Source organism: Juglans regia, chromosome 7 (assembly GCF_001411555.2).
Source record: "Juglans regia cultivar Chandler chromosome 7, Walnut 2.0, whole genome shotgun sequence".
NCBI classification, from domain to species: Eukaryota; Viridiplantae; Streptophyta; class Magnoliopsida; order Fagales; family Juglandaceae; genus Juglans; species Juglans regia.
Genome location: NC_049907.1, coordinates 11658320 through 11683510, shown reverse-complemented (window position 1 = coordinate 11683510; position 25191 = coordinate 11658320). Strand labels below are relative to the sequence as shown.

The following is a 25191-nucleotide window of genomic DNA, read 5'->3' as shown; positions in this document are numbered from 1 at the left end:
TGCACTTTAGTAAAGTGTTCCCAAACCACCGATTGGTTACTAGATGTTTTTTTTTTTTTTTTTTTATTTGGGTAAAGGTGGGATGGAATGGATGGTCTGTTGTGTATATGTGGGTGAATGAGTTGGAAGACTCTCATGCTCCTCCACATCCACTGGAATAGACGAGGAGTCACCACCAACCCCTTGGGTTGTACCGACATTACAACTCACAGAATCTTCTTCCATATGTTATTGAGTAATAAAAAACACCAAACACAATATAATAAATAATCAAACACTAATATAATCTGGATTATTCTAACGATTAACACTCAACATAATGAACTCTAGTCTCAATAGATTTAGATTTTTGGTCATGCTTACCTTCATCTCCAACATCAAATGCTTACATATTGACTTATAAATTATGGATGTTCCCAAGCTATTTACTAGGACATCTCGCTTAATGAGCCCTTTGTGTGATGAGCCCTTTGTGTTAATTTAACAAAAAAAAAGGGCTCATTAGCTTAAATCATTCTCAAACCTTTATGACTAGGACACTTGGTAGGATGTTTCTTTTCTGGCCTTATTGGGAAAAAAAAAATGCGGAGATTTCGGATTGAATTTACTGGCCCCTAACTGTTGGTTGTGAAGTAGTTTCAAAAGTTGCTGCTGCATCGTGGATGAATGGTTAGAGCATTAACAGTTGAGTAGAGATGGCTGAATATTATATTTTCATACATATATGAATCATATAATATGATGTATACATAGCCATGGCTCGAATATTGTGAAGAGTAGGGTTACTTTTACCCTAACAACCAAGGTGGATCCAATAAAAGATTATAAGATTCTACTTATAAGTCAATATGAAGAATACATTAGTATTACATGCTATAATACTATTTTTTTTACCCTTTTTGAAAAATTGCTCTGCTAGGGTTGGAGTGTTTTCTTTTTGTCTATTCTTTACGTAGGCTGCATGGCGGCCGTAGATGGCCCGCCGCCCTTGGCTGTCCATCCCCAGTCGTTTGCTGACCTTGTCTCTGCAGCGCCACAACCTCTGCCGGTGGTGGAGATTCCTTTTCGTCAACCAAAAACTTTAGATGGAGAGTTCTTTTTCTCGTTTACAATGGATGAAATGGAAAAAACATCTGAACCGTTTCGTTATTCCATGGTGTTGAAATTCCTTCGGCAGCGGCCATCCTTGGACACCATTGAGCATTTATCCGTAGCCGCTGGGGTATGTCAAGTATGCCCGTTGTCTCAGCTATGCAACGTCCTCGGCATGTGCTTGTCTGCATGACCAATGTGCAGGATTTTAATAAGGCGTTATCCAGAGAGTCTTGTGAAGTGAATGGGGTGTTTTATCGCCCTTTTGCTTGGAAGTTTGATTTTGATGAAGATTTCGAATCGCCATGTGTGCCGGTCTGGGTATTCTTACCGGGTCTTCCATTGAATTTCTATCATTCCTCTGTTTTGAAGATGTTATTGGCGCCGATTGGGAAATATATTCGTAGGGATAATGCCACAGCTTGAGCTACTCGAACAGATGGGGCTAGGGTCTGTATTGAAGTTGATTCTTCTATGAAACCAATTTCATCCTTCTGGATTGGTATGCCTGGAGCACCTCTAAGTCGAAAACAGGAAGTTATTTTTGAGACTTTACCTGCTTACTGCACCAAATGCCGTTGCCAAGGTCATAATGAAAAAAAATGTCGGAAGGGATCTGATCAGAGAAAGAAGGTAAAGGGGGATCAAAATTGGGTGAAGAATGGAGGTACAGTTGGAAATTTGACTGCAGAACCAGTACCGGAATTGCAGACTATAGATGTTCCTTTAAAGGAGCAAGCGGATGGTATAGTGGTGGTAGAGATGCTTGAGATGGTTTCTACTGGTACTCAAGAAAATGCTGAGTCTCTGGTTATGGTTGCATGTAGTGATTCGAAGGAGGGAGGGGCTCATGAAGATACTCGTATAGAAAGTGAGGACCTTGGTGAGGGGCCTGGGAACACTGGCTGGGTTGTTTTGGGAAATATTAATGAGGGTGCTGTTGGGGATAAACCTACTGAGGGAGATTTCTCTGGTGTTGGGCAGGTGCATGCGTCAATGGTGGTGGCTGATGAATTGATGAAGAATGTGCAGGCAGAGCAAAATACTACGAACAAAATGCAGGTACTTTTGCGGGAGATGGGTGCAGTAGTGGAGGGGGAATCTAGTGGGACCCAGATGTGTGAAGGGGAATAAATAACATGTGGTTTGTTGCCTAGTGAGATTGCCCCGTATGTTGCAGAAGTGAGACCTGATGGGGAATTACACCCCTTGTCTCTTGGACTGGTTGACGTTCCAATAATGGGACTGGAAAATTCACGGACTGCAATTGTGGAAGGGGAGCTCAACGTGTCTCTGTCGGATACGGATGGAGAAAATGAGATTAAGCATTTGGGGAAAGAAAAAGATGGGGTCTCGGATTCAGAAATTGGAATGAAGGTGATGGCTGAACGTCGACTCTTGCGTAGATCTACTAGGGCTCCGAGCAGGCCTTCTCGCCTAGATCTATGATTTGTAAAATTTTATTTTGGAATGTTCGAGGTCTTGGCACCTCGAAAAAATGACTTCGGTCGTTGTTAAAACATCACAAACCAAAAATTCTTATTGTGGCGGAATCGTTTAGAAGATATAGTGAGCTTTTACGTTGGCAAAGTTTTTTCTGTTTTGATGAATCTTTCTCTAATGGTGTGCAAGAAGGGAAATTATGGGTGTTTTGGCAGCAAGATATACAAGTTACTATTCTGGGAGTTTCCAACCAACATGTTACTCTATTAATTAATTCTACTATGATTGTGTCGGCTGTTTATGCTAAATGTATGTACTTGGAAAGGAGGTCTCTTTGGTCTGATCTAGTTTCTTTTGGATCTTTGGCTTTGCCGTGGATTCTTCTTGGTGATTTTAATATCATCCGGCATGATGGTGAAAGAAGGGGTGGGAATCCAAGGTTGCCTTGTGCAATGGAGGATTTTTCGAACTTTATAGATGCTGGAGGTCTGATTGAAGTCCCTTTCACAGGAAATAAACTTTCTTGGTGTAATGGACAAGGTGGTTTGGCTAGAAGTTGGGCTGATCTGGATAGAGCTCTCTGTAACTCCAGGTATTTGGATTTATTCCCCTTGGTTTCTTTGACATATTTGGCTCACAGGTCCTCAGATCACTCTCCTTTATTAGTCGGGTTGACAGACAGGCTGATGCGTTATGGACCCATTGTCTTTAAATTCCAACAAATGTGGACTTCGCATGATGATTTTTGGAGGATTGTTTCTCTAGTCTGGCAGGAAAGGAGTTATGGTTCTGGTTTGTCGGGCCTTGCTATTAAGCTTAAAAGGCTTAAAATAGCACTTAGACGCTGGAATAAAGAAGTTTTTGGATGGACTGGGGATCATATTAAAAGGTTGGAAGAGAGAGTGGAGGAAGGCGAGACACAGCTTCAAGATCATTATTCGGTAGACGTTGAAGCTGATGTATTAGCTAGTAAACTGGAACTTTCGTCCTGGTTAAAAAGAGAAGAAACTCGGATTGCTCAAAAAGTAAAAAAAACATGGATAGAGCATGGGGAGGTAAACTCGTCTTTTTTTGCAGCCTTACAAGTGCGGAAACACTTTAATATTCAAAACATGTAGCTAAATGATGGTCGGTTTCTTTCTTCTCTGGAAGCCATTCATGAGGAAGCCGTGCATTACTTTGAGGAATTTCTTCAGGCCCGCTCTAGTGGTTCAGTTCCGTCTCTTTCACAGTTAATTCAGGCGGAAGTCACAGATATGGAGAATCAAAATATTTGTAGGTGCCCTTCGGAACAGGAAGTTTAGGATGCTTTATTCTCTATTCCAGTCAACAGTAGTCCTGGACCTGATGGTTTTGGGTCGGGTTTTTTCTGTCATTGCTGGTCTTTGGTGAAATCTGAGCTTCTGGAGGCTGTAAGGGAATTTTTCTTGGGGTCATCTCTTCCCAGGTATTATACTTCTTCATACCTTGTTTTAATTCCTAAGGTTCCGGATCCTTCATCTTTTGATAAATTTAGACCTATAAGTCTTTGCTCAGTGGTTTATAAAATTTGTTCTAAATTGTTGGTTGGAAGACTTACGTCGGTATTGAGCAGATTTAATTTCATTTCTATGGAGCAAGGTGCTTTTTTGCCAGGAAGAAGTATATTTGATAATATTAGCCTTACTCGAGAACTGGTTCATGATATTAATATGCCGGTTAGAGGAGATAATATTATGATGAAGATTGACATGGCCAAGGCTTATGATACGGTTGATTGGAATTTTTTATTCCAAGTTTTGCATGCTTTTGGTTTTTCTATTGATGTCTGTGAACTTATTAAACAATGTGTCACTAATACTTGGTACTCGGTGGTGATGAATGGTACGGCTAAAGGTTTCTTTAAGGGTGGAAGGGGTCTTCGTCAAGGGGATCCTATTTCTCCTTATTTATTTATTCTTGTTGAGGAAGTTTTCACGAGGCTGTTACGTAGTAAGTTTCAGGATGGTCAAATTGGTTTTTTTTCCCAACCACGCTCTGGTCCTTTGATCTCTCATTTACTTTATGTGGATGATATGATGATTTTTGCTAATGGTAGTAAAAGGTCTGTTAAAATGATAAGAGATACTCTTAATGTCTATGCCAGCTGGTCGGGCCAGGTTGTTAATGCAGAGAAATCAATCCTCTATTTTTTTCTCTTCTAAAATTTCTTTGTCTCGCAGACGAGAAATTTTATTCATGACTGGATTCAAGGCTGGGAATTTTCCTGTTAAATACTTGGGTGTACCCATTATTTCTGGTCGCACGAAGTCCTTGTATTTGGAGGATTTGATTATAAAAATAAGAAAGAAAATTAAGGGATGGAAGATGCGGTTTTTATCCTCAGGGGCCCGATTATTACTCTTAAAGCATGTTTTATCAAGTTTACCAGTGCACTTGTTAGCTGTGTTACAGGCCCCAAAGTCTATTCTTGCGGTGATTAATCGGTTGTTTAGCACATTCTTTTGGGGCTCGGTGGAGGGGAAGCCAAAAAAAAAAATGGGTGAGATGGGATTTATTATGTAAACCAGTGGACGAAGGCGGAGTGGGTCTTCGTAGGTTTGTTGATGTTCAAAAATCTATGCATATTAAGTTTGCCTGGAAACTTCTCACAGAAAATTCTTTGTGGACTAATTTTTTTAAGGCCAAGTATGTGAAGGATCAGCATATTTCTTTAATCAATCTGTTAAAGGGGACCCGGTTTTGGAAGAATATCATGGAATCGATCCCTATTGTTCTTCGAAACTCAACTTGGTTGGTTAAAGAAGGCAATCTCTCTTTTTGGAGAGATAAAATGGATTGAGCCAAGCCCGATATGTGATGAACTTAACATAGTGGATTTTCCAAATTTGAAGATTAAGGAATGTATGCTCGAAGATAGCTGGGATATGGATTTGTTGGTGCAGCTTGTGGGGCGCGACTTATCAGACAAGATTCTATCTAAGATAGGGGGAAAAAATGGTTCTGATATTCTAATATGGTTGAGTAACTCGGATGGCAGATTTTCTTCATCGATTGCTTGGGATTTAGTCTGTGTTGTTGCTCCTAAACGTCAATGGTCGGAGTGGATTTGGCACTCGGCTTTGCCTAAGAAATTTTCCGTGGCCATGTGGAAAGCTTTTTCACAAAGTTTGAGTGTAGATGATCGTATAAGGCGCCTTGGTATTCCTGTGGTTTCCAAATGTGAGTGTTGTGAAGAAGGGGCTTTTGAGGATTTAAATCATGTTTTATATGGGGGGAGAATTGCTTCGAAACTGTGGAAGACCTGCTCTAATTTCCTAGGTATTCCGTACGTGTCTAATAGATCTTGGATTCAGACGGTGGAAGCTTGGTTTTGAAGAACAAAAAAATCTACTCAGGTTGGTAATTTGGTTGGTTTGGTTCCGGCGATACTAATTTGGAGTTTGTGGACATGGCGGTGCTCTGCTCGTATGGAAGGCCGTCACAAAAATTTTGATGCTTTATGGAGGTCTGTTAAATACTGGATTGGTTGGGTTGGTAGTAGATTGAGAGTTTCTGACCGATGGAATAAACAGGATATGAATATTCTGAAAGAGTTGCAGTTGCCGGTTATTCAAGCTTGTACAAAACAGGTGCATGCTATTTCTTGGCATAAGCCTAATAGAGGATGGTTTAAATTAAATGTGGTTGGCAGCAGTTTGAATAATCCTGGTGAATCTGGTGCGGGAGGAGTGTTACGTAATCATGATGGCATTACTCAGTTTGCATTTGCTACATACCTTGGAGTTGGTTCTAACAATCGCACTGAGTTGATGGCACTGTTGTTTGGTCTGCGACGTTGTAAGTTGTATGGTTTTAATAATATTGTTCTTGAGTTGGATTCGCTTTTGATTGTTAACTGGCTTAAAGAAGGTCGTTGTAATGTTTAGTATTTGGAGGATTTTTTGGAAGAAATCAAATGTCTGCTAGTTGGGATGAATGTGCGGCATCAACATGTTTATCGAGAAGTAAATTCTGCAGCAGATTGGCTTGCGAGACTGGGCAGTAGTGGACGATCTGAAGAGTTTACTCAAGGAAATCTTCCTCATATGCTTAAAGGTATTTTGCGACTGGATCGGTGTGGTTTGCCTACTTTGAGAGTTGTTTAGTGTTTGTTGTTGAGGTTTGTTTTGGTTAGTTTGGTCCTTTTTTTGCATGCTGGGTTTTGGTCTTATGTAAACCCCCAGATGCTTATGATGTAATCACAGTATTCCTCCGCCATAAGTGAGGGTTTATTAATAAAATTGGAGAGGGGTCACTATTGAACATGTGGCCCTAACTCTTTAAAAAAAAAAAAAAGTCAATATGAAGAATTTATCGTTTCGCACGATTTACATGGCAATATTTTATAGGTAAGAGATTTGAATTTGAATTTTCTCTTGCAAATCAAATTTTATCATGTCAGCACTAAGAATAGTGTGCTTTACATATGAGCTTGTAAATAGATATTTTTTGCCTAGAGCATGAGAACGTTTTCTACGTCAGTAATTAAGATCCCCCTGTTATTCCAGTTTTCTCTTGTGCCATTAATGGCCTTGACAACTTGTAATGCATCACCTTCAAAAGAATGATCTTTCGAGGTCCTAGCCCAACGCCTCTGCTAGCAGAGGATCTGAAAACAAGGTTCTATTCTTTCTTATTGTAGCTATTATTTTTCCTTCCCAATCCCAGATTATAGGACCACATTAATTTTCACAACATTTTATATCTTATATTATCAAAAATTGTATCTAAAAAATTATAATTTTGAGAAATGGTCTATAAAAATAAATATACAAGATTGTATGATTTGATTTGATTGAATGATATTTTTATAATAAAATAGAGGCGGTGAGTAACAAACTCCTGGAGATCGTTCTCAATATTATATATTAAAGAACAATTGTTAGTTATATACATATATGTATATATATAGGAAAGAGTCTAACAACCCAAGGAAAGCACTAGCCGAATAGTGGTGTTATGCATATTGCTAATGAGGGAGTGGGGTCTTATGAACTCCCCTCTTAAGTCTTAAATTTCTTACATCCTCTTTACATCTAAATCAACAAACAAGAATTCTACAAAAATATTGATCCAGGACCACAAATTATATATATATATATATGTACATATTTACACAATGACACTTATACATGTATTCAAGAACAGAAACTAAAAGTTACAATCCCCAACTTCAAAAGATCAACAAATATGTAATACCCCAGTCCCACATTACTGGGAAAAAGAAATTATTCAAAGCGTGGCTAAATTATAAAGGTAGTCATGGTAGCTAAGTTCTACATTGGCTAAAAAATTATTACACAATCATTGTCATATAAACCCACCTTATACATGATTCTGTTCAATGAACTCAACAATATAGAAATCAATCAGCACTACTTGAGCAGAAGAGGAAGCATTATCCATTAGACAACAAAAAATACTCAAATAATTTTCAACCCAAACCCAGATCAGACTCACGGAGGAACCCAGAAATCCAAACACAAATCCACGGGGTCACGATGTAATAAAATTCACATTGAAATCAAATACATGAATTCTAGGGAATATGCTTGTAGGGATCATTTTAATGCATCTAGAAATCCAAACACAAACCTAGAAATAAAATATTCACATCGATAATTTTCTCTCTTGGAAAGCCAAACCCAGAAATCCAATGGAGAGAGAGAGGGAGATAGAGAGAGAGAGAGAGCAGACTCACGGGGTCACGATGGAGGCAGAGACTTAGGGAAAGGCCGACGGCGACAGAGATGCGGCGATGGAGATACGGCGGCGGCAATGGGGTCGCGGCGAGGAGGCATGGTCTAGGGTTTTTTTATCAAGCGTAATGAGAGAGAAAAGAGAAAGAGAGATTGAGAGACTCGGGGTTTCTTTTACAAATCGTAAAACCCGGGTACCGGGTTTAAAACCTGATACCCGGGTTTGTAACCCGTATCCGGGCCGGATAGGTCCGGATTTTCCAACCCGGGTTCCAACCTAGATCAAATCCAGACCGGAACCAGAACCTGGTTTCCCGGGTTCCGGATCGGGCCGGGAAAAAACCCGGCCCAGTTGAACAGTCTTAGGCATATTGATCAGATCCACTCAGCTTTTGGCTTCTCTTTCTTTCATGGGGAGTAAAGACCATTTAGACCTCGTTTGTATTAGTAACCCATCTCAACCTACCTCAACTTATCTCATATCATCATTACAATTTTCTCAAATTCTTACACAAAATATAATAAAGAATTCAACTTTTTCAAATTTCAAAACAATTTTCCCAAATTGCCACACAAAATATAATAAATAATTTAACTTTTATTCTACTATTCACAAACTATCTCAATCCATCTCAACTCATCTCTGAACCCAAACCACTCTTTAAAGAATCTCAAAAGAGGTTAGCCGTAGGGAATAATCAACAGTTGGGAAGTAATTATATAACTCCAAATAATTAAAAAAATGTTAGGAAAAGTTTGGATACTGACTTGAGATGAGATGAGATAAAGTTGAAAATTGAATAAAATATTATTTTTATTTTAATTAAAAATATTTTTCTTTCAACTATCCCATGTACACTTGTAAAAATTTATTGCCAAAACTCCCTATCTCTTACGCATTGGCATTGTGTAACGACCCGATCCTATATTTTTTAGGGATAAATTACAGATAATTTTATTAGGCTTAATAAACGAGTTAAAAAGCCCATTAGAAAATTTATCGGATAGGTTATTTTTTTAAGCTTCATCATCATCATCATCATCATTATTATTATTATTATTATTATTTTCTCTCCAAACTCATGAATCCTCTTCATAATAAAAATCCTCCCCATCGGATTTTTCTTCTATGAATTTCAAACAATCCACTCATATGCACATGCACAAGCACGTCTCTTCCTTTATTTTTATCTAGGGTTTTCTTTTAGGTTCTCAAACATATATACATATACACGTTTCACTCACAAAAAATGCAAGACGCAATGTCCTCCACTGTGAGTCTTCCAATCACGTATCAATAAAATGCTTGCACAGCTTCATCCGTTTCCTCCGCATTCACGTTTCTCATCCTAGGGTTTTCCTCTTGACTCTCAACTGGCTAGGTTTATAAATAAGTTAAGCCCTCATCTGCATGAAAGGCATAGCCACTGTTGCCAAGCTGTTTCCTCTCCGAAAATTTCCATGGAAACCAAACCCACGCCTTCTTCCCCACGTCGCAATATGATCCCCTCCATGCCAACCCAAATTGCAAGCGGCACTCCTTAAGCCCTTGCACGATGCCCCCCACTTCATGCACGACCTCCAGGCCACGTCCAGGAAACAAGAAATCGAGAGCCACCTGCACGACGGAACCCATGCGTTAGCACTACCCCAGCCCCACAAAAGAGCATAAAACTTGGCCTCCTTCCACAACCACGACGCAGCTCCTCCCTCTGACCACCTCGTTGCCCAACTAGCAGAATCACTATTCGACTTGCCTCGGAAAAAGCCAACAACCAGCCTCCCCTATTTTAGCCCCTCGAAACAGAGCATCCTCACTCAAATTGAGAACCACGTTTTGCTACTTTTGGGCCGCGATGCCACCGTCGGTAGCAACAGATGACGCTGGAGATCTAGCCTCCACTGCCCTGTGACGCCACAACAAGCCGCCACCGTTGCTCTGTAAGTTCAAGCCGTGCTCTCCCTCTCATTCATCCTGTAAACTCTCCCTCTCTCATAACTCTCTTTCACTCTCAGTTGCTTAGCCGCCACTCGTCAGAGTTGACACCGTGCCCAGCCACCAAAACCACCGACGCGACTGCCTTCTTCCTCTCTCGGTGAGCATCGCACCACCCAACCCGAATGCATGCAACCCTTTCACGCTTAAAACCAACCCGAATCCATGCAACCCGTAAATCAATCTTTTTTTTAGTTAAATTACAGAAATGCCCCTCTATTTTGTTTTCCCAACATGCCCATGTTCAATATGTTGTTTTCCAAAAATATCCTTGCTTATTTAAGACTAACGGGTAAGGATATTTTAGTGTCAGGAAGCGTTTAGGTTTAGGAAATATAGACTATTTTAGTAATTTAGGTTTTTAAATAAAGTCACAGGTTTAATTAGAAATTTATGAAAATTTGTTTTTATTTTTAGGCGACCGACTACACGCTGAAAATAGCAGATTAGCACTGCAAGATAAGTAGCATAATCATATCCTTACACATATGTACGGTGAACTGCTTGTCTTCTTATAAAAGATATTATGCATGTATGCCATTCATTGGAAACCCCTTTTTATGTACCCAAGACATGATAAAATTATGAAAAATCCATGATTTTGTGTGAAGTATTATGCATTAAGTTATTTATGACAAAGCATGATTTTATGAAATGAGTTATGCATCAAAAGATTTATAAAAAGTCATGATTTTATGTAAAAGTTTATGAATATTGATGATCTTATGTGATAATTATGCATTAAAATAATTATGGGAAGTCATACATAATTTTATGTGAAAGATTATTCATAAAATTATTTATTAAATGCATGATTTTATATAAGTGTTATTTCATAAAATTATTTATGAAATGCATGATTTTATGTGAGTTATTTCATAAAATTTTCTATGAAAAAGTCATGAATTTATGTGAGGAAAACATGTATCACGATATTTATGAAAGAATGCGATTTCATTTGAAATCTATGATATGACAAGTATGCAAGTATGCAAGTATGATTATGACAAAGTATGATTGTGATAAGATATGTAAAGGCCTATGTTATGATATGAAAACGGTACCTATGTTATGGACATATTGCATTGCCAGGTCGTGCATGCTGGTAGTGCACCCAATATGTCTTCCTTATGTATGGTTTCCACAACCCGAGGCCACGGGCGGAATCAGAATCTATTTAGATTCGCTAACCCTAACTCACAGGGGTCAACAGTGGGTAACGGCCTATGATAAGTGAAAGATAAGTTAATGTTCATGTTATTTATGAATGTATTTATGAATATGCACGCTTTTCAAGAAACCTTATGTTTATTATGTTTACTGTGTGATGTGTTACTTATTGAGTATTCGACTCATTTTAGATTGTTTTTATGTTTTTAAACCACTCCAGATGATGACATTTATGAAGATGAGACTGTAGGACAGGACTTGACCCAGGGAGGCGAGACAGAGGCCTAGACAGATTATGTTATGATTATTTCTATGGTTTAAAGTTTAAATAAATTATTTTGATAAGGACATGAGACTTCCGTATTTTTAATAAGTGCTTCCGTAGACTTTATTTTGGATTTTTTGTATTTATTGAAGTTTGTTATTTTTATAGAAATCTTTTGCATCTGGCACGTTGTTTAAAAGAAAAAGTTTTAAGTTCAAGTTTAGTAATAGCACACTGACTTCTTGAAAATTCTAAAATATCTTTTTGGGAAGCAGGGTGTTACATATTGCCTCCTTAAAATTTGTAGTTAAGAGTTCAAAAAATCAGTTTGACAGAGTGAGGTTTGTGAGTAATGTACTGTGTCCCTAATTTATACAACTTGTTTTATCTCATTGATATGGAATCATAATGTGGCATTCCGTGACTTGTTAAAAAAAAAAAAATTAAAAACACAAACATTAACGGTAGAGGGAATCTAAGATTTTAATTTTAATGTTTTTGTATTTTTGAGTATCATTTTGTTTTGAATATTTATTTTTAAAATTTTTTAATTCTCTTAATAAGTCACGTGACACTGCATTGATGACACGTCAAAGAGATAAAGTGAGTGGTATAAATTAGGAAACATAATAATAATATTATTTTTTTTCAGAAAGACTACAGATTCTCATTTGGTTACACAGATGTGATGATATGAAATAAAAGTTGAAAATTAAATAAAATATTGTTAGAATGTAATTTTTTAATATTATTTTTATTTTGAAATTTGAAAAAGTTGAATTGTTTTTATATCTTTGTGGAAGTTTAAAAAAATTGTAATGAATAAATAAGATGATATCAGATGAGATAAGATGACTTGTAAAAACAAACCAGATCTCGGGAGATGTTTGGTAATGTTTTTATCTATCTCATTTCATTTCATTTCATTTCATTTCCAAACATTACTCAAACACAATTATTTTCAAATCATTACAACTTTTTCAAACTTTCAAACAAAATATAAAACATAATTCAATTTTTTCAAATCTTAAAACTAATATAATATTAAAAAATTATATTTTAACAATATTTTAATTGTATAATATTTTTATTCAATTTTTTCTCTCTCATTTTTCAAAACTCTATAAAACATCATACTCAAACTATTTTATTATTATTATTCACAAATCATTTCATTATTATTCTTATATTTCTCATCTCATCTTATTTTCTAAACATCTCATTACATATTTCTTATTATTATTTACAACTTTTTAAAATTACGTGATGTTTGTACGTACACGAAAAATAGTTGTGTTGTATTTTGTTTGAAAAAAAAAAAATACATGTAGCTGTGTCGTCACCGTGGTGGGTTCTCAAATGCTTGAAAAATGCAAGTAGAGCGTCGTCGTACTCGTACCGAACCGAGTGCTTTACAACTTACAAGTACCAGCGTCTCATAATTCCCCATATCACTCTCCCATTGCCCAACAAAATTGAACAAATGCCCAAACCTTTGACTATGCTGTCTGCAGACTCCTATTGAATGTCTGTCACTTTGTCCCACTGGGTGCAGCAAAGCCGCACAGTCACAGAGATAGTGATGAACGACCTCTCTAGCGTAGCTCCGAGAGACCAGCATTGTTGCAATCCCATTCCTCCTCTATTCCTCTACATTGTCATACCCCTCTTTCTTCTGGGTCTCTTTGTCTCCATTTTCATGCTCATTGTTGTCCACAACGCCCTCTTCTTTGCCTTTTTTCTTGTGCTCTCGGCTCTCGTCCTCGCTTTCATTGTCTGGAATACCCATCACTGGAAGACGAAAAGGGCAATCCTTTTCTTTCTTCGCTCTCTTCCTGAGTCTGACCTTAGGGTGGCTCGTGAGGGACAGCTCGTTAAGATCACTGGGGTATCAACCATTTCTCTCTTCCTTTATCTTTATTCTTTCCTTTTTCTGGGTTCGTTACGATTTTTCTTGTGGCACCTTTCTAGTTTTGGTTTGTGTTTGGTTGCTGAGAAAATAAGGCGGAAGGAGGTTTAATTTGAAATTGGCAGTGTTAAGGTAACTTTTGGTTTCGTTTCATCAAAAAGAAAAGTAAAAACCATCAGTGTGGATATCTCCTGTTCAAAATAGAGAGGAAAATAACGCATTTCCTTCTAACCAGTCATGGGTATTCTTAAAAAGTTGAGTTATTCTTACCGGGCTCTCTCTCTCTGTGTGTCAATTGAAACTATTAGGGCTTGAGATGAGATGAAAATTTTGTAAATAATAATAAGATAGTTTGTGAATAGTAATGAGATAGTTTGATTAGATTATTTTTTGAATTTTGAGAAATGAGAGGGAAAAAGTTTAATAAAAAATATTATAAGATTAAAATATTGTTAGAATATAGTTTTATAGTATTATTTTTGTTTGGTTATTTGAAAAAGTTGAATTATTTTTGATTTTTTGTTTGAAAGTTTGAAAAAATTGTAATGATTAGTTTGAAAATTTTGTATTTGAATTATGTTTGGGAAGGATATGAGATGAGATAAGATGAGATGGAATGAGTTAAGAGTTTTGGGATGAGATCTATTTCCAAAATTTGACATGTTTATCTTCTGTTTGTCAAATTTTGGGATTAGAATTTTGGAGATGAGATGAGATCAAAATTGTAATGCTGCTCTGTTTATCTTCTGGATAATTTCCTTTTTATTCTCATATGTGGTCCGTTTTGTGCTTGTATTCTATTTTTTTTATAAGTATGTGCATGTATTCTATTAGCAGATTATATTCTCCTTCTACCTGGTAGAAGACCAATTATTTTGTAATTCTTATGATTTCAGATTGTGTCATGTGGGAGTGTCGCTCTGGAATCTTCCTATGAAAAAGTTACCAGATGTGTCTACGCATCTACACTTTTGTATGAGTATCGAGGTTTTGATTTCACACCACCAGTGAATCTCAAGAGACCATGCTTTCGGTGGAGTTTATCATATTGTGAGGTGCATAACTTCTACTAAGCCTTTCAGCCGTTCTGAGTATTCATTTTTTTATATGTAATTTTCCATTCTCATTATCAAAAAACTGTTGGCTGCCCTGATTGGATTTAATATGATGTTGATCATTATGAAGGTTGATAACTGGTATCATTTTCATGTCTGTTCGAGACCTTGTGCCAATTTTATGCATTAAATTAAGGTTAATTTGAATATTTTATTTCAAGTAACTTCTTCTAATGCAGAAGCATTCCATTGTAACAACATGTTGTCAACCATCTCAAGACAACCTCTGTTGACTCCAAAAATTCGGTTGTCCTTGTGGTCAAAAATTTCATAATCAGAAGCTCACCAAAACACCTCCATACTTTTTACTTCCTCTCACTTTACCGATCAAAAAAAACTTTTTACTTCCTCTCACCTTTTATTTTTCCACATTCAACTTGAAACAGTAAATTGATATAGTGAACATTTGCATTGCCTACGCGAAATGATTTTAGCTGATTATTGCTCCTTTTTTTTTTTAGAATTAATTGGGAGTACTTCTAAGTTTTGGCATTATGTTGAAATCCTTATTCGCTCTGCTTGTTTGTGCATATTTTTTTTCATCTGCCGAGCATCATGTATTATGAAGTATGGGACGATTTGAAAACATGGTCTCTGCTCATATTTTTACCTCGGATTGCTTCTTTATTATTGTGGAACATCAATTTGTTATAGTATATCATGTTCGTAAAATAGAATTTGTGATGATGCTAATAGATGCATGGGTGTGACTTATCTCCCTTCAATGTATAAAGAGCACATGATTTATAAAAAAATTCTATAAGAAGGGTTTCATGAATTGAGTTACTGCAATAAAGGTTCATGGCTTTGAAAACTATTTAGATTGTATATATTTTCTTTTAAAAGCCTTTTTTTTTTTAATTGGTCCTCCCTGCCCCACCTTCATGGAGCGTTAGCCTGTGGTGCTCTGGTGGTTTTGGCCTTTTCAAGTCTCTGATTGTGACCCTAATATGCTCTTGCACATTTTCTCAGCTTACTCAGGCCGTAATTAATGTTTGGCATCTGTTCTAACTACAAATGCAATTGGTAACAGTGAGTCATACTCTTGTGTGTGAAGCCCTGTCAGAACTTTTTAAAATAATGCATGTTGCTCTGCCATCGTTAGATATCTAACTTCATATCAAAATTTCGTATTTGATTCACTACACATTAGAAGGAGAAAGAATTTATAGATCACATAATTCAAATAGTGTCTACTTCAACTAATTTTTTGAGTCATGGTAATTGTTCTATTATTCAGATAGTGTCTACTTTATATTGATGAGACACTTAATAATGTATACGGCCATTTAGAAGTTTAGCGATCTCCCCTTGCTCTTGTGCAGCATATAGCAAAGGATACCCATAATCATTGTATGTAACACCCCATTGCCGTCAGCTTGTGAATGCCACATCAACATACATACATAGATACATAGCGCCTGGCATATGAGATCCATACACATTAGTTTGAGTTGTTGAAGGCAAGGCAGCAAGTGAAGGTAGAGGAACAGGAAAGCTATTAAGGCAACTTAATGCCTCAAAAACCATAACTTAATTATTATGAAACAATACTGCAAAATGTGAAAAAAATTCAATAACTGAAAGTAAACAATATTCTTGATGTCACTATGTCATCATAATCCAAAAACCTAACACTATGTTCAACACTTGACCTTGATTTGTCCACAGTCCTACTGGTTCTGGCCTGATAACTCATCTTCATGTTTGTCACTTTGGGACATCTAATATATCAAAACAAAAATGAGTTGAATACTCAGCAGATAGTACATCATGCAGTAAAAAGGTTCCGAGTAAGGTTTTACCTTCAAAAACATTTTTAAATACAATGAAAGATTTTCTCACATATTATAAGGCATTTGTCACTAAATCTTTACGTACAAAGTAGCCAATACACATGTTCCCTTGTGTGCAAGGTTGTGTATCAGCCCATAGTCTATAGCCATAGGGGGTGCAACATGTGGCGGATCACACATTCTCAATGTCCTTTAGTGTGGCACATCAACCAATAATATTGCATTAGCACCAAGCATCATCATATGGCCAAGGTAAAACATTCATAACATGGCATTCATTCATTCATTCATAATTGCTTATTCTGATGATTTGCATACCTTAAGCTTTTCATAATATTCATATCATTATATATCGTAACTTCCATGGCATAAGAATAATCATCATGACCCACATAACGTTCACATGAAAAGCATTAGCATAATTATCATAACATGAATATGTTTATTACTTTCAAATAACACATGCAACGCATTAGATCATTTGCAAACTTGATTTTCATGACATATGAGAAGGTGCATAAAAAAGCGCTTCCATGAAAGGTTAAGATCACACCACATTACTTGAAGAACTCTTTTCAAAATGTAACATTTTTGCAATAATTGTTAAAGGCACAACCATACTGCTTTGTTTCTTAACTCGCTCGACGGCTCAATATCAAAACTTCCTTTGCAACTTAGGGAAAACATTTGCAATCCCTGGTTTGAGTATAGGAATGTGGTGAATTAGATGCCACATTGCTTGAGAGGGAAGTCCTACCCATTATTATTATTTTAATGGACTCCAATTGTAACAATGACTAGTCATATTTGTGTATGAGCCCAAATGTGGCTTGGCTTTCCTTTGTGACCGTTACACCATTACTATCAAACTCTTTTTACTCATGCTAAGGTTGATTAATCCTGTTTTATACATGCTTTCCTAAATAAAATAAGATTTGGTTTCCTTTCTTTAACACTTTCAAAGAAAATAACTTTTTTTGTTCGTGGATGATCACATTAGACAGTTGTGATGCTGTCTAGGCCTAATGGGGTTCACTCTTTTCCTTGGAAAAGTATTTGGAAGAGTAAGGTGCCTTCAAAGGTTGCGTTCTTTGGCTGGTCTACTTCTTTAGGGAGGATTCTGACATTGGATAATCTTAGGAAGTGTGGATTAATTGTTTTGGATTGATGTTTCTTATGCAAGAAATCTGGTGAATTGGTGGATCATTTATTATTACATTGTGAAGTGACTAGGCTGTTATGGTATGAAGCGTTCAATAGGAGTGGAATGACTTGGGTGATGCCTAGGTGGGTGGTGGATCTTTTTGCTTGCCGGAGAGGTTTAAGGGATAATGCGCAAATTGCTACTGTTTGGAATAGACCATGTTAGAAAACAGAGGGAGCTAAGAAGTCAGGCTCCAAAAAACAGAGGGAGCTAAATAGACTGACATGGTCTATTAATTATGATGGCAGCTCAAGCAAAGGAAAATTCTGGCTGAAAATTTCTTTATGAAGCCGAAAATTGTATCTTGGAATGTCAGAGGGCTTAATGAGGAAAATAAGTGACTTCGGATTAAAAATTTGCTTCGGGAGTGGAGGATGGATATCATTTGCTTGCAGGAAACTAAGACGGAAATTATTTCAAGAAGCACTGTTTGTAGCTTGTGGAATTGTTCATATGTTGACTGGGTGTATCTCACATCTCTTAGGGCCTTAGGTGGAATATTAGTTATGTGGGATTGAAGGGTTGTGAATAAAATAGAGGATTACATTGGGGAGTATACAGTGGAATGTTCTCTTAAAAATGTGGAAGATGATTTTATGTGGGCCTTTGCCGGAGTGTATGGGCCGAATCTAAACAGCCAAAGAAGTCTATGGGAGGAGATTGCTGGGTTACAAAGCTGGTGGGACATGCCTTGGTGCATATGGGGTGATTTTAATGTTATTAGGTTCCCAAGTGAGAGATCAGGGGAGAGTAGGCTTCGGTCTACAACGAAGGAGTTCTCGGATTTTATATTTGAGTTGGGTTTGGTGGACATTCCCCTTATTGGTGGAACATACACGTGGTCAAATAATCAAACGTGGTCTTGATTGGATAGATTTCTAGTTTCCTCGGATTGGGAAGCCCATTATCCGGAGTAATGTCAGAAAAGACAAACTTGCCTCTGTCCAGATCATTTTCCAGTCTTGTTAGATTGTGAAGGTATTCGTGGAGGGCGTAGGTATTTCAAATTCGAGAATAAGTGGCTGAAAAGTTAGGGCTTTGTGGAAAGGGTCAGACAATAGTGATCCTCCTATCTACTATATGACACTCCAAGTTTTGTTTTTGCAGGTAAGCTGGAAGCTTTAAAAAGAAACCTAAAGATATGAAATGCACAAGTTTTTGGAGATGTAGGTTATCAAAAGAAGTCTCTAATGGAGGAACTACAGGAGATAGAGAGGGTAGAGGAGGGTCGGGCACTATCAACGGAGGCACTCTCTCAGAAGATAGAATTAGTTCCAGAACTTGAGAGAGTTATCTTATTGGAGGAGATTTCATGGTGTAAAAAATCTCGAGCATTGTGGTTAAAACAAAGAGATAGAAGCACAAAGTTTTTCCATAGAGTGGCCAATTCACATAGTACTAACAACATTGAGATGTTAAATATTGATGCTGTTGTGCCAATGAAACTTCTAGTGATTCCGAAGCATGTTGCTGGTTTTTTTGAACAATTATGTACCGAGCAAGTAGTGTGGCGGCCAAAACTAGATGGATTAGCATTTGAGACCATTGAGCAGCAAAGTGTTGCCTGGTTGGAGAGGCCTTTCAATGAGACTGAGGTTTATAAAGTGGTGAGAAAGATGGTCAAAGATAAAGCACGTAGCCTGGATGGTTTCTCTATGGGATCTTCTAGCCTGTTGGGAGGTAGTGAAGGATGATTTGATGAAGGCTTTTCAGGAATTTTTCTTATTGGGTAAGTTTGAGAAAAGTCTCAATGCCACTTTTATTGCGCTAATTCCCAATAAGGTACGGGCTGTGAATGTCAAAGAGTTTCGGCCTATTAGTCTTGTGAATGAGGTATATAAGATTATTTTCATGGTTTTAGCAAACTGCTTGGGGGAGGTGTAGGGGAGGATTATTTCAAGACCCCAAAATGCCTTCTACTTTGTTTTGAAGTTGTGTCTGGATTGAAGGTGAATCTATCCAAATTGAAGTTGGTCCTAGTTGGAAACGTTCGAAACCACCGGTGGCTGGCCAACATTCTTGGATGCAAGGTCTCCTCACTTCCCATGAAATACCTTGGACTTCCTTTGGGGGCCTCTTTCAGGGCTAAATCTATATGGGATGAAGTAATAGAAAATATTGAACGCAGATTGGTAGGCTGGAAGAGATTGTATTTGTCAGAAGGTGGTAGGACCACCTTGATCAAGAGTATGTTGTCCAATTTACCAACTCACTTCTTATCTATGTTCCCAATTCCGGCTAGTGTGGCAATCCGTATCGAAAAAATCCAGCGTGATTTCCTTTGGAGTGGGTTGGGGGATGGGTTTAAGTTCCACCTAGTCAAATGGGATAAGGAATTAGAAACTTGAGGATATTCAATCGGGCTCTTCTTGGGAAATAGTTGTGGCGATATAACATGGAGGGTGGAGCACTAGGGAGGTACAAAGGGTGTATGGTTGGGGGGTGTTCGCTCGACACACTAGAATTGTGATGGGTGATGGATCCAGAATAAAATTCTAGCATGATTTATGGTGTGGAGATCGTGCTCTTAAGGACACATTCCTTACAGTTTTCAAGATTGCGTGTGAATAGGAAGCATTAGTGGTGGATCTCATGGAGATGTCCGGTGGCTCAATCCGATGGAATGTGAATTTTATGAGGGCGACGCATGATTGAGAAGTTGGCAGCTTTGCTAATTTTTTTAGAGCCTTGTATGCCATGAGAATGAACACTCAGGAAACTGATAAGTTGAGGTGGATGCTCGCTAACAAAGGCGTTTTTTCTGTTCGCTCCTTTTATGAGATCCTCAACAATCTGCAACATAATAACTTTCCATGGAGAAGTATTTGGAGAAACAAGGTGCCCCTATAGGCGAACTTTTTTGCTTGGACAGCTTCTTTGGGCAAGATTTTGACTATGGACAACCTACGAAAAAGTTGGGTGATTGTTGTGGACTGGTGTTGTATGAGCAGAAAGAATGGTGAGACTGTGGATCATCTTCTACTGCACTGTGAGGTCGCTAGATCAGTATGGGATGATGTCTTTAGAAGAATGGAATTAGCCTTGGTTATGCTTGCTATGGTGGTTGAGCTCTTGGCCTGTTGGAAGAATTTGGGCAGAATTCCACAAATCTTAGCAGTGTGGAAGATGATTCCTATATGTATTTTTGGGTGCCTATGGAAGGAACGAAATAATCGGACTTTTGAAGATAAGGAGCAAACATTGGAGGAGACTAGATTGTTTTTTATTAAAACTTTGTTCCTATGGGCAAGTGTGTGTTGTAGATTGTAATGGCCTAAATTTTCATTATTTTCTTGTTACTATTTTTTCTTCTTAGCTAGGTATAAACCCTTGTATGCCCCATGTGTACTTGGGCTATGCCTATTCCTATTCTTATTAATATAAATATCTTTTACCTATATAAAAAAAGAATATGATCCCTTAATGCCTTGTGCAGTATATTTGGGTTGAGAGGAATGGTTGATGTTTTGAAGATAATGCTCGGTGGGTGAATTTAAACATTTTTTCTTTAATACCTTATTTCAGTGGGCTTTGGCTATTGTGTTTAATGGAACTAGTGTCCATGATTTTCTTGTTTCTTTTTCTAGTTCCTGACTTTTAATTAGGTTCAGTTTTTGTATACTTCCTATGTACTTGGCTTTGTATTGTTACTTGTCTCAAAATCTTCTTTTTCATCAAGAAAAACATTAGACAGTTGTGTTGATAAGGATACTCATACACTAGGTGCAAATGCTAAACTTATTTTTTTGATAAGACAAACATTTTATTAATTGAAGTAAATAGGCATAGCCTAAGTACACAGGAGGTATACATGGTGGACTAAACTTAATCTCAATTAAACCTAGCTTCTACAGTTGTTGTGAGCTCTTAATGGTCTTTAGTATTTCTGTTTAACACTATAACCTGCTGTAATTACTCCACTTATTCAGCCCCTTGGCCAAATAGCGGGTGTCAAAAGCATGAATTTCAGGATGTGTAGGCTACTGTTCACTGGATTTAATACTCTAGTGTGCAGGGCTTTGTAATCACAATATTTCTGGTTTTAGCTTGCCCCAGGGCTTTCCAGTCACTAAAAACCCCTAGTCAAATCTGGTCTTGGCCCAAGAACAAGCTGTTACTGCCTTAAAATTGTGAAGTATTTGTTTGTGCTGTGTGTGTACGTGTGGGCTGTGTAATCAGCTATGTGATTGTGTAGTTCCCCTCGTTGTAACTCCAAAGTGTGTTGCAATGGTTATGGAAAATTGGGAGTCATCATTAAGATGACTTAGTAGGGGTAAAACTCATGGTGTCAAAACTCAAAGCATTCCTTTAGGGAGGTCTAAACATCAACCTTAGGGCTGTCACAGTCTAATAAACTGTAGTATTTTTATATTTTTCCCATCATGGTGTGTTTACATCGATTCCACCCACATAGCTAAGGCACAATTTACCAAATGACCATGTTATATTATATGATCTATTTATGAAGAAAGTCAAGTGACAGAACCTGTCCACTTGAGTTTCTTTGACAGTCTTTTGTTTCCTCGCCTTCTCTAGCCTTAAAATGCTGTATGTTATTGTCAGATGGAGGCAATAGGGAACAATTTAGACTCGTGATATACAGGAGGAAATCTTGAATTTCTAGGGAGAATACTTTCTAGCTTTCATATTGAATTCATCTTTAGAACTTCCACCAAGAATTGCAGCCTCTAGGAGTCCTTTAAGGCTTGAAAGAAGGTGCCGTTAAGGTGTTAAAGTAATGGAAAACATAACGTTAGTGTACTGATTTCACTGCTGTAAGAGAATCAGAGATTATTTCATTCAAAGGTGAAGAAAAACATTGAATTTACTCACCGAGCAGTGGTGGGAGCAAGAGGAAAAGGGTGTAGCAAAGTAGGGCTTCAAATTTTGAAGCTTCTAATCTTGACAAACACATTAAAGGGAAGTCAGCAGCACTTTTTTGCTAAATTCATGAACAAGTGTTGAAAATTCAAGACTTTTCTCAGCAATGGGCTGTGGCAGACCTAGAAAAGGGTTTCCTAGGCTGCTACCTTGAATTCTTGATGAAAAATTAGTGGAAGATGGCTGAGAGGAGGTGGCAGGCAGTGGAAAAGAAGGGTTGGAATTTCTGGCACCAATGCTAGGATTATATATGGAATAGAATCTGGGTGACAGCCAGCCCTACTGGCCTGTAGAATCTTGGCACAATGTCCATTCCTAGAAGCTTTGATTGTGGATTTTCAGTCAAAGCAAAAATTCTGGTAGACATGGCAGACTTAGGGCTTCTTGGAAGTTTCCTATGTCTTGTACCCATTAAGGCGACACCCTAGGTTAAATGTGTAGGTCACGACGGCCTTGGTTTTAGGGTCTGTAGAGTCCTCAATTTCTGATTTGGAAGCTGTCCCCATTAAGGCAACTTTTCCTATATCTACACAAGACCTATTAGGAACAAATGAAGCAAGTGTTTTTTTCTCTCTTTTTTTCCCCTACTTCCCTTCTATATCGAACCCGAACTTAAGTAAAGTCAATCAGCACCAAAATATTCAAGCAGCAGCTATGGGACATAATTTATAAAATGAGTGGCAAACCTACATGATGCATAGGAATAGTTAAAATTCTTAATATATGTAATTAAGTTAATACACCTTGAACCATTATATAGAACCTTTAAGAGAGCGTCAATCACATTGATTTCCAAAATTTGGTTGCAACTTTTCTTTCCTTACCCTTTTTATGTTTGTATGAATGGGAGTGGGACTAAGAGTTCTTTATACCATGTGTCAATGTTACTCTGTATCAAGAGTTATAACTTACAAGCCTTTCACTTCTAAAATTCAATAACCTTATGAATTAATTGGTTACAATGCTAAAACGGCATGGGTTGAGAAAACCAAAAGGCATGCATTAGGAAAAGCAAAACACTGTTAATTTTCTGGAAGGTAGACAGTTATCCATCATTATGAGGAAGAAGATTGCATGGATGAACAGGAACAAAGTTTCCTAATTGCTAATGCTTCCATGATTATATATTGGTCTTAGATGTAGATTTAGCTCCCTTATAATTTGTTGTTTAGGATTTAAAAATCATTGGCACCTCTATTTATTTGGAAAGTTTGATGCCATTGTGCAATTTTAACATTTTTTGGCTTTGTATTCCGTCATGACAGAGGGCTGCCACTGACTTTTACATAACTGATAGAAAGTCTGGTGTCAGAGCTTTGGTGAAAGCCGGTTCTGGATGTAAAGTTATGCCCCTGGTCATCGAGAGCAAACTTGTGAATACTACCAGAAGATGCAGAACTTTATCTCCTCACCTGAAGAAATGGTTAAGAGACAGAAACCTCTCAGAAGAAGCACGTTTACTGCGTCTTGAAGAGGGGTAACATGTTTGTTTGTTTAACTGGAACCTTAAATTTACTTCTGATTGTGGGCATTGTTCTTTAGAACTGATAAGCTGCAAATTCCCTTAAAATTTGGCAGGTACGTTCAGGAAGGCAGTTGTATGACTGTGATTGGAATGTTGCATCAAAATAATGATATATTAATGATTATGCAACCACCAGAGATCATCTCCTCAGGATGTCTCCACCAAAAGCTTCTTCTCCCAGTTGACATTGATGGGTTGATCCTACAGGTGCCTCAAATGGCCAGCCTTGTGACAAACCAAGAGTCAGTGGCACCAACCAGACCGGTAATGCCTGATAATTAAGATAATTAGGAGCTCGTGATATACGTAGAGAGGCTATCTCAAAAGAGCAACTGCTACTATCAGAGGAACTACTAAAGGGCTGCACTCATTGTCTCTCTTAGGGTAGAAAAGAAAAAGCCAAGGGAATCTACTCCTTAACTGTGAAGCTGATCTTTGTGAAGTGCAGAGGATCTTTTTTTCTCATTAACAAGAAATAGTTGACTAAGGGATTAGGCCAAACATAAACGTATTAGATGAGTGTATACGAGATAATTAGGAGCTCGTAATATTTTAAATTTCTGGTAAAACATTCTGTAGAAATTTGGCCCTAATTTAGATTATAATTCTTCTGAATTTTCAGTGGCCATGTATCTTCGCCTGCTATAGTTGTTTCTTCAAGAAACGATGGTTTATCAAAGAATGGTATATGGAATATAAAGAATGGATGCTTATTACATAGCTGTATTTTCTATGTCCAGATAAATCCCCCACCCCTTCCAAAAAAAAAATGTTTCTCTCTTCTCTCTTTTGCTCATCCGGTACAACGCAGGAAAAATCTCTGTACATGAGCGGACTCTCTTTTCTAAGTTGGTACTAAAGTATGGATGTCAAGAAAGTCACCGTGTTTAGCAAAGTTTTGAATACTGTGCTGTACCGGCTGGTACGATTGGTATTTATCGTGTTGGACCAATAATTGGCACGGAGGGATAAGTATTTTGTATTGAGTTAAATATCAGTCATTTCGGTGTGTTTCGGTTAATACTGGCCTGTTTTCAGTGTGCCGGCTGAAATTTTATATTTTTATATTTTTAAT

General features: G+C 37.5%; 1 protein-coding gene across 1 annotated transcript; it reads left to right on the top strand.

The window, feature by feature from the left end:
* The first annotated feature begins 13127 nt into the window (after positions 1 to 13127).
* Positions 13128 to 24842, top strand: LOC108986600 (uncharacterized membrane protein At1g16860-like). Its single transcript, XM_018959271.2, has 4 exons — positions 13128 to 13574; positions 14492 to 14650; positions 23857 to 24068; positions 24170 to 24842. The coding sequence occupies exons 1-4, from the start codon at positions 13212 to 13214 to the stop codon at positions 24396 to 24398; spliced, it is 963 nt and encodes a 320-aa protein (XP_018814816.1). The 5' UTR covers positions 13128 to 13211; the 3' UTR covers positions 24399 to 24842.
* The last annotated feature ends 349 nt before the right edge of the window (positions 24843 to 25191 follow it).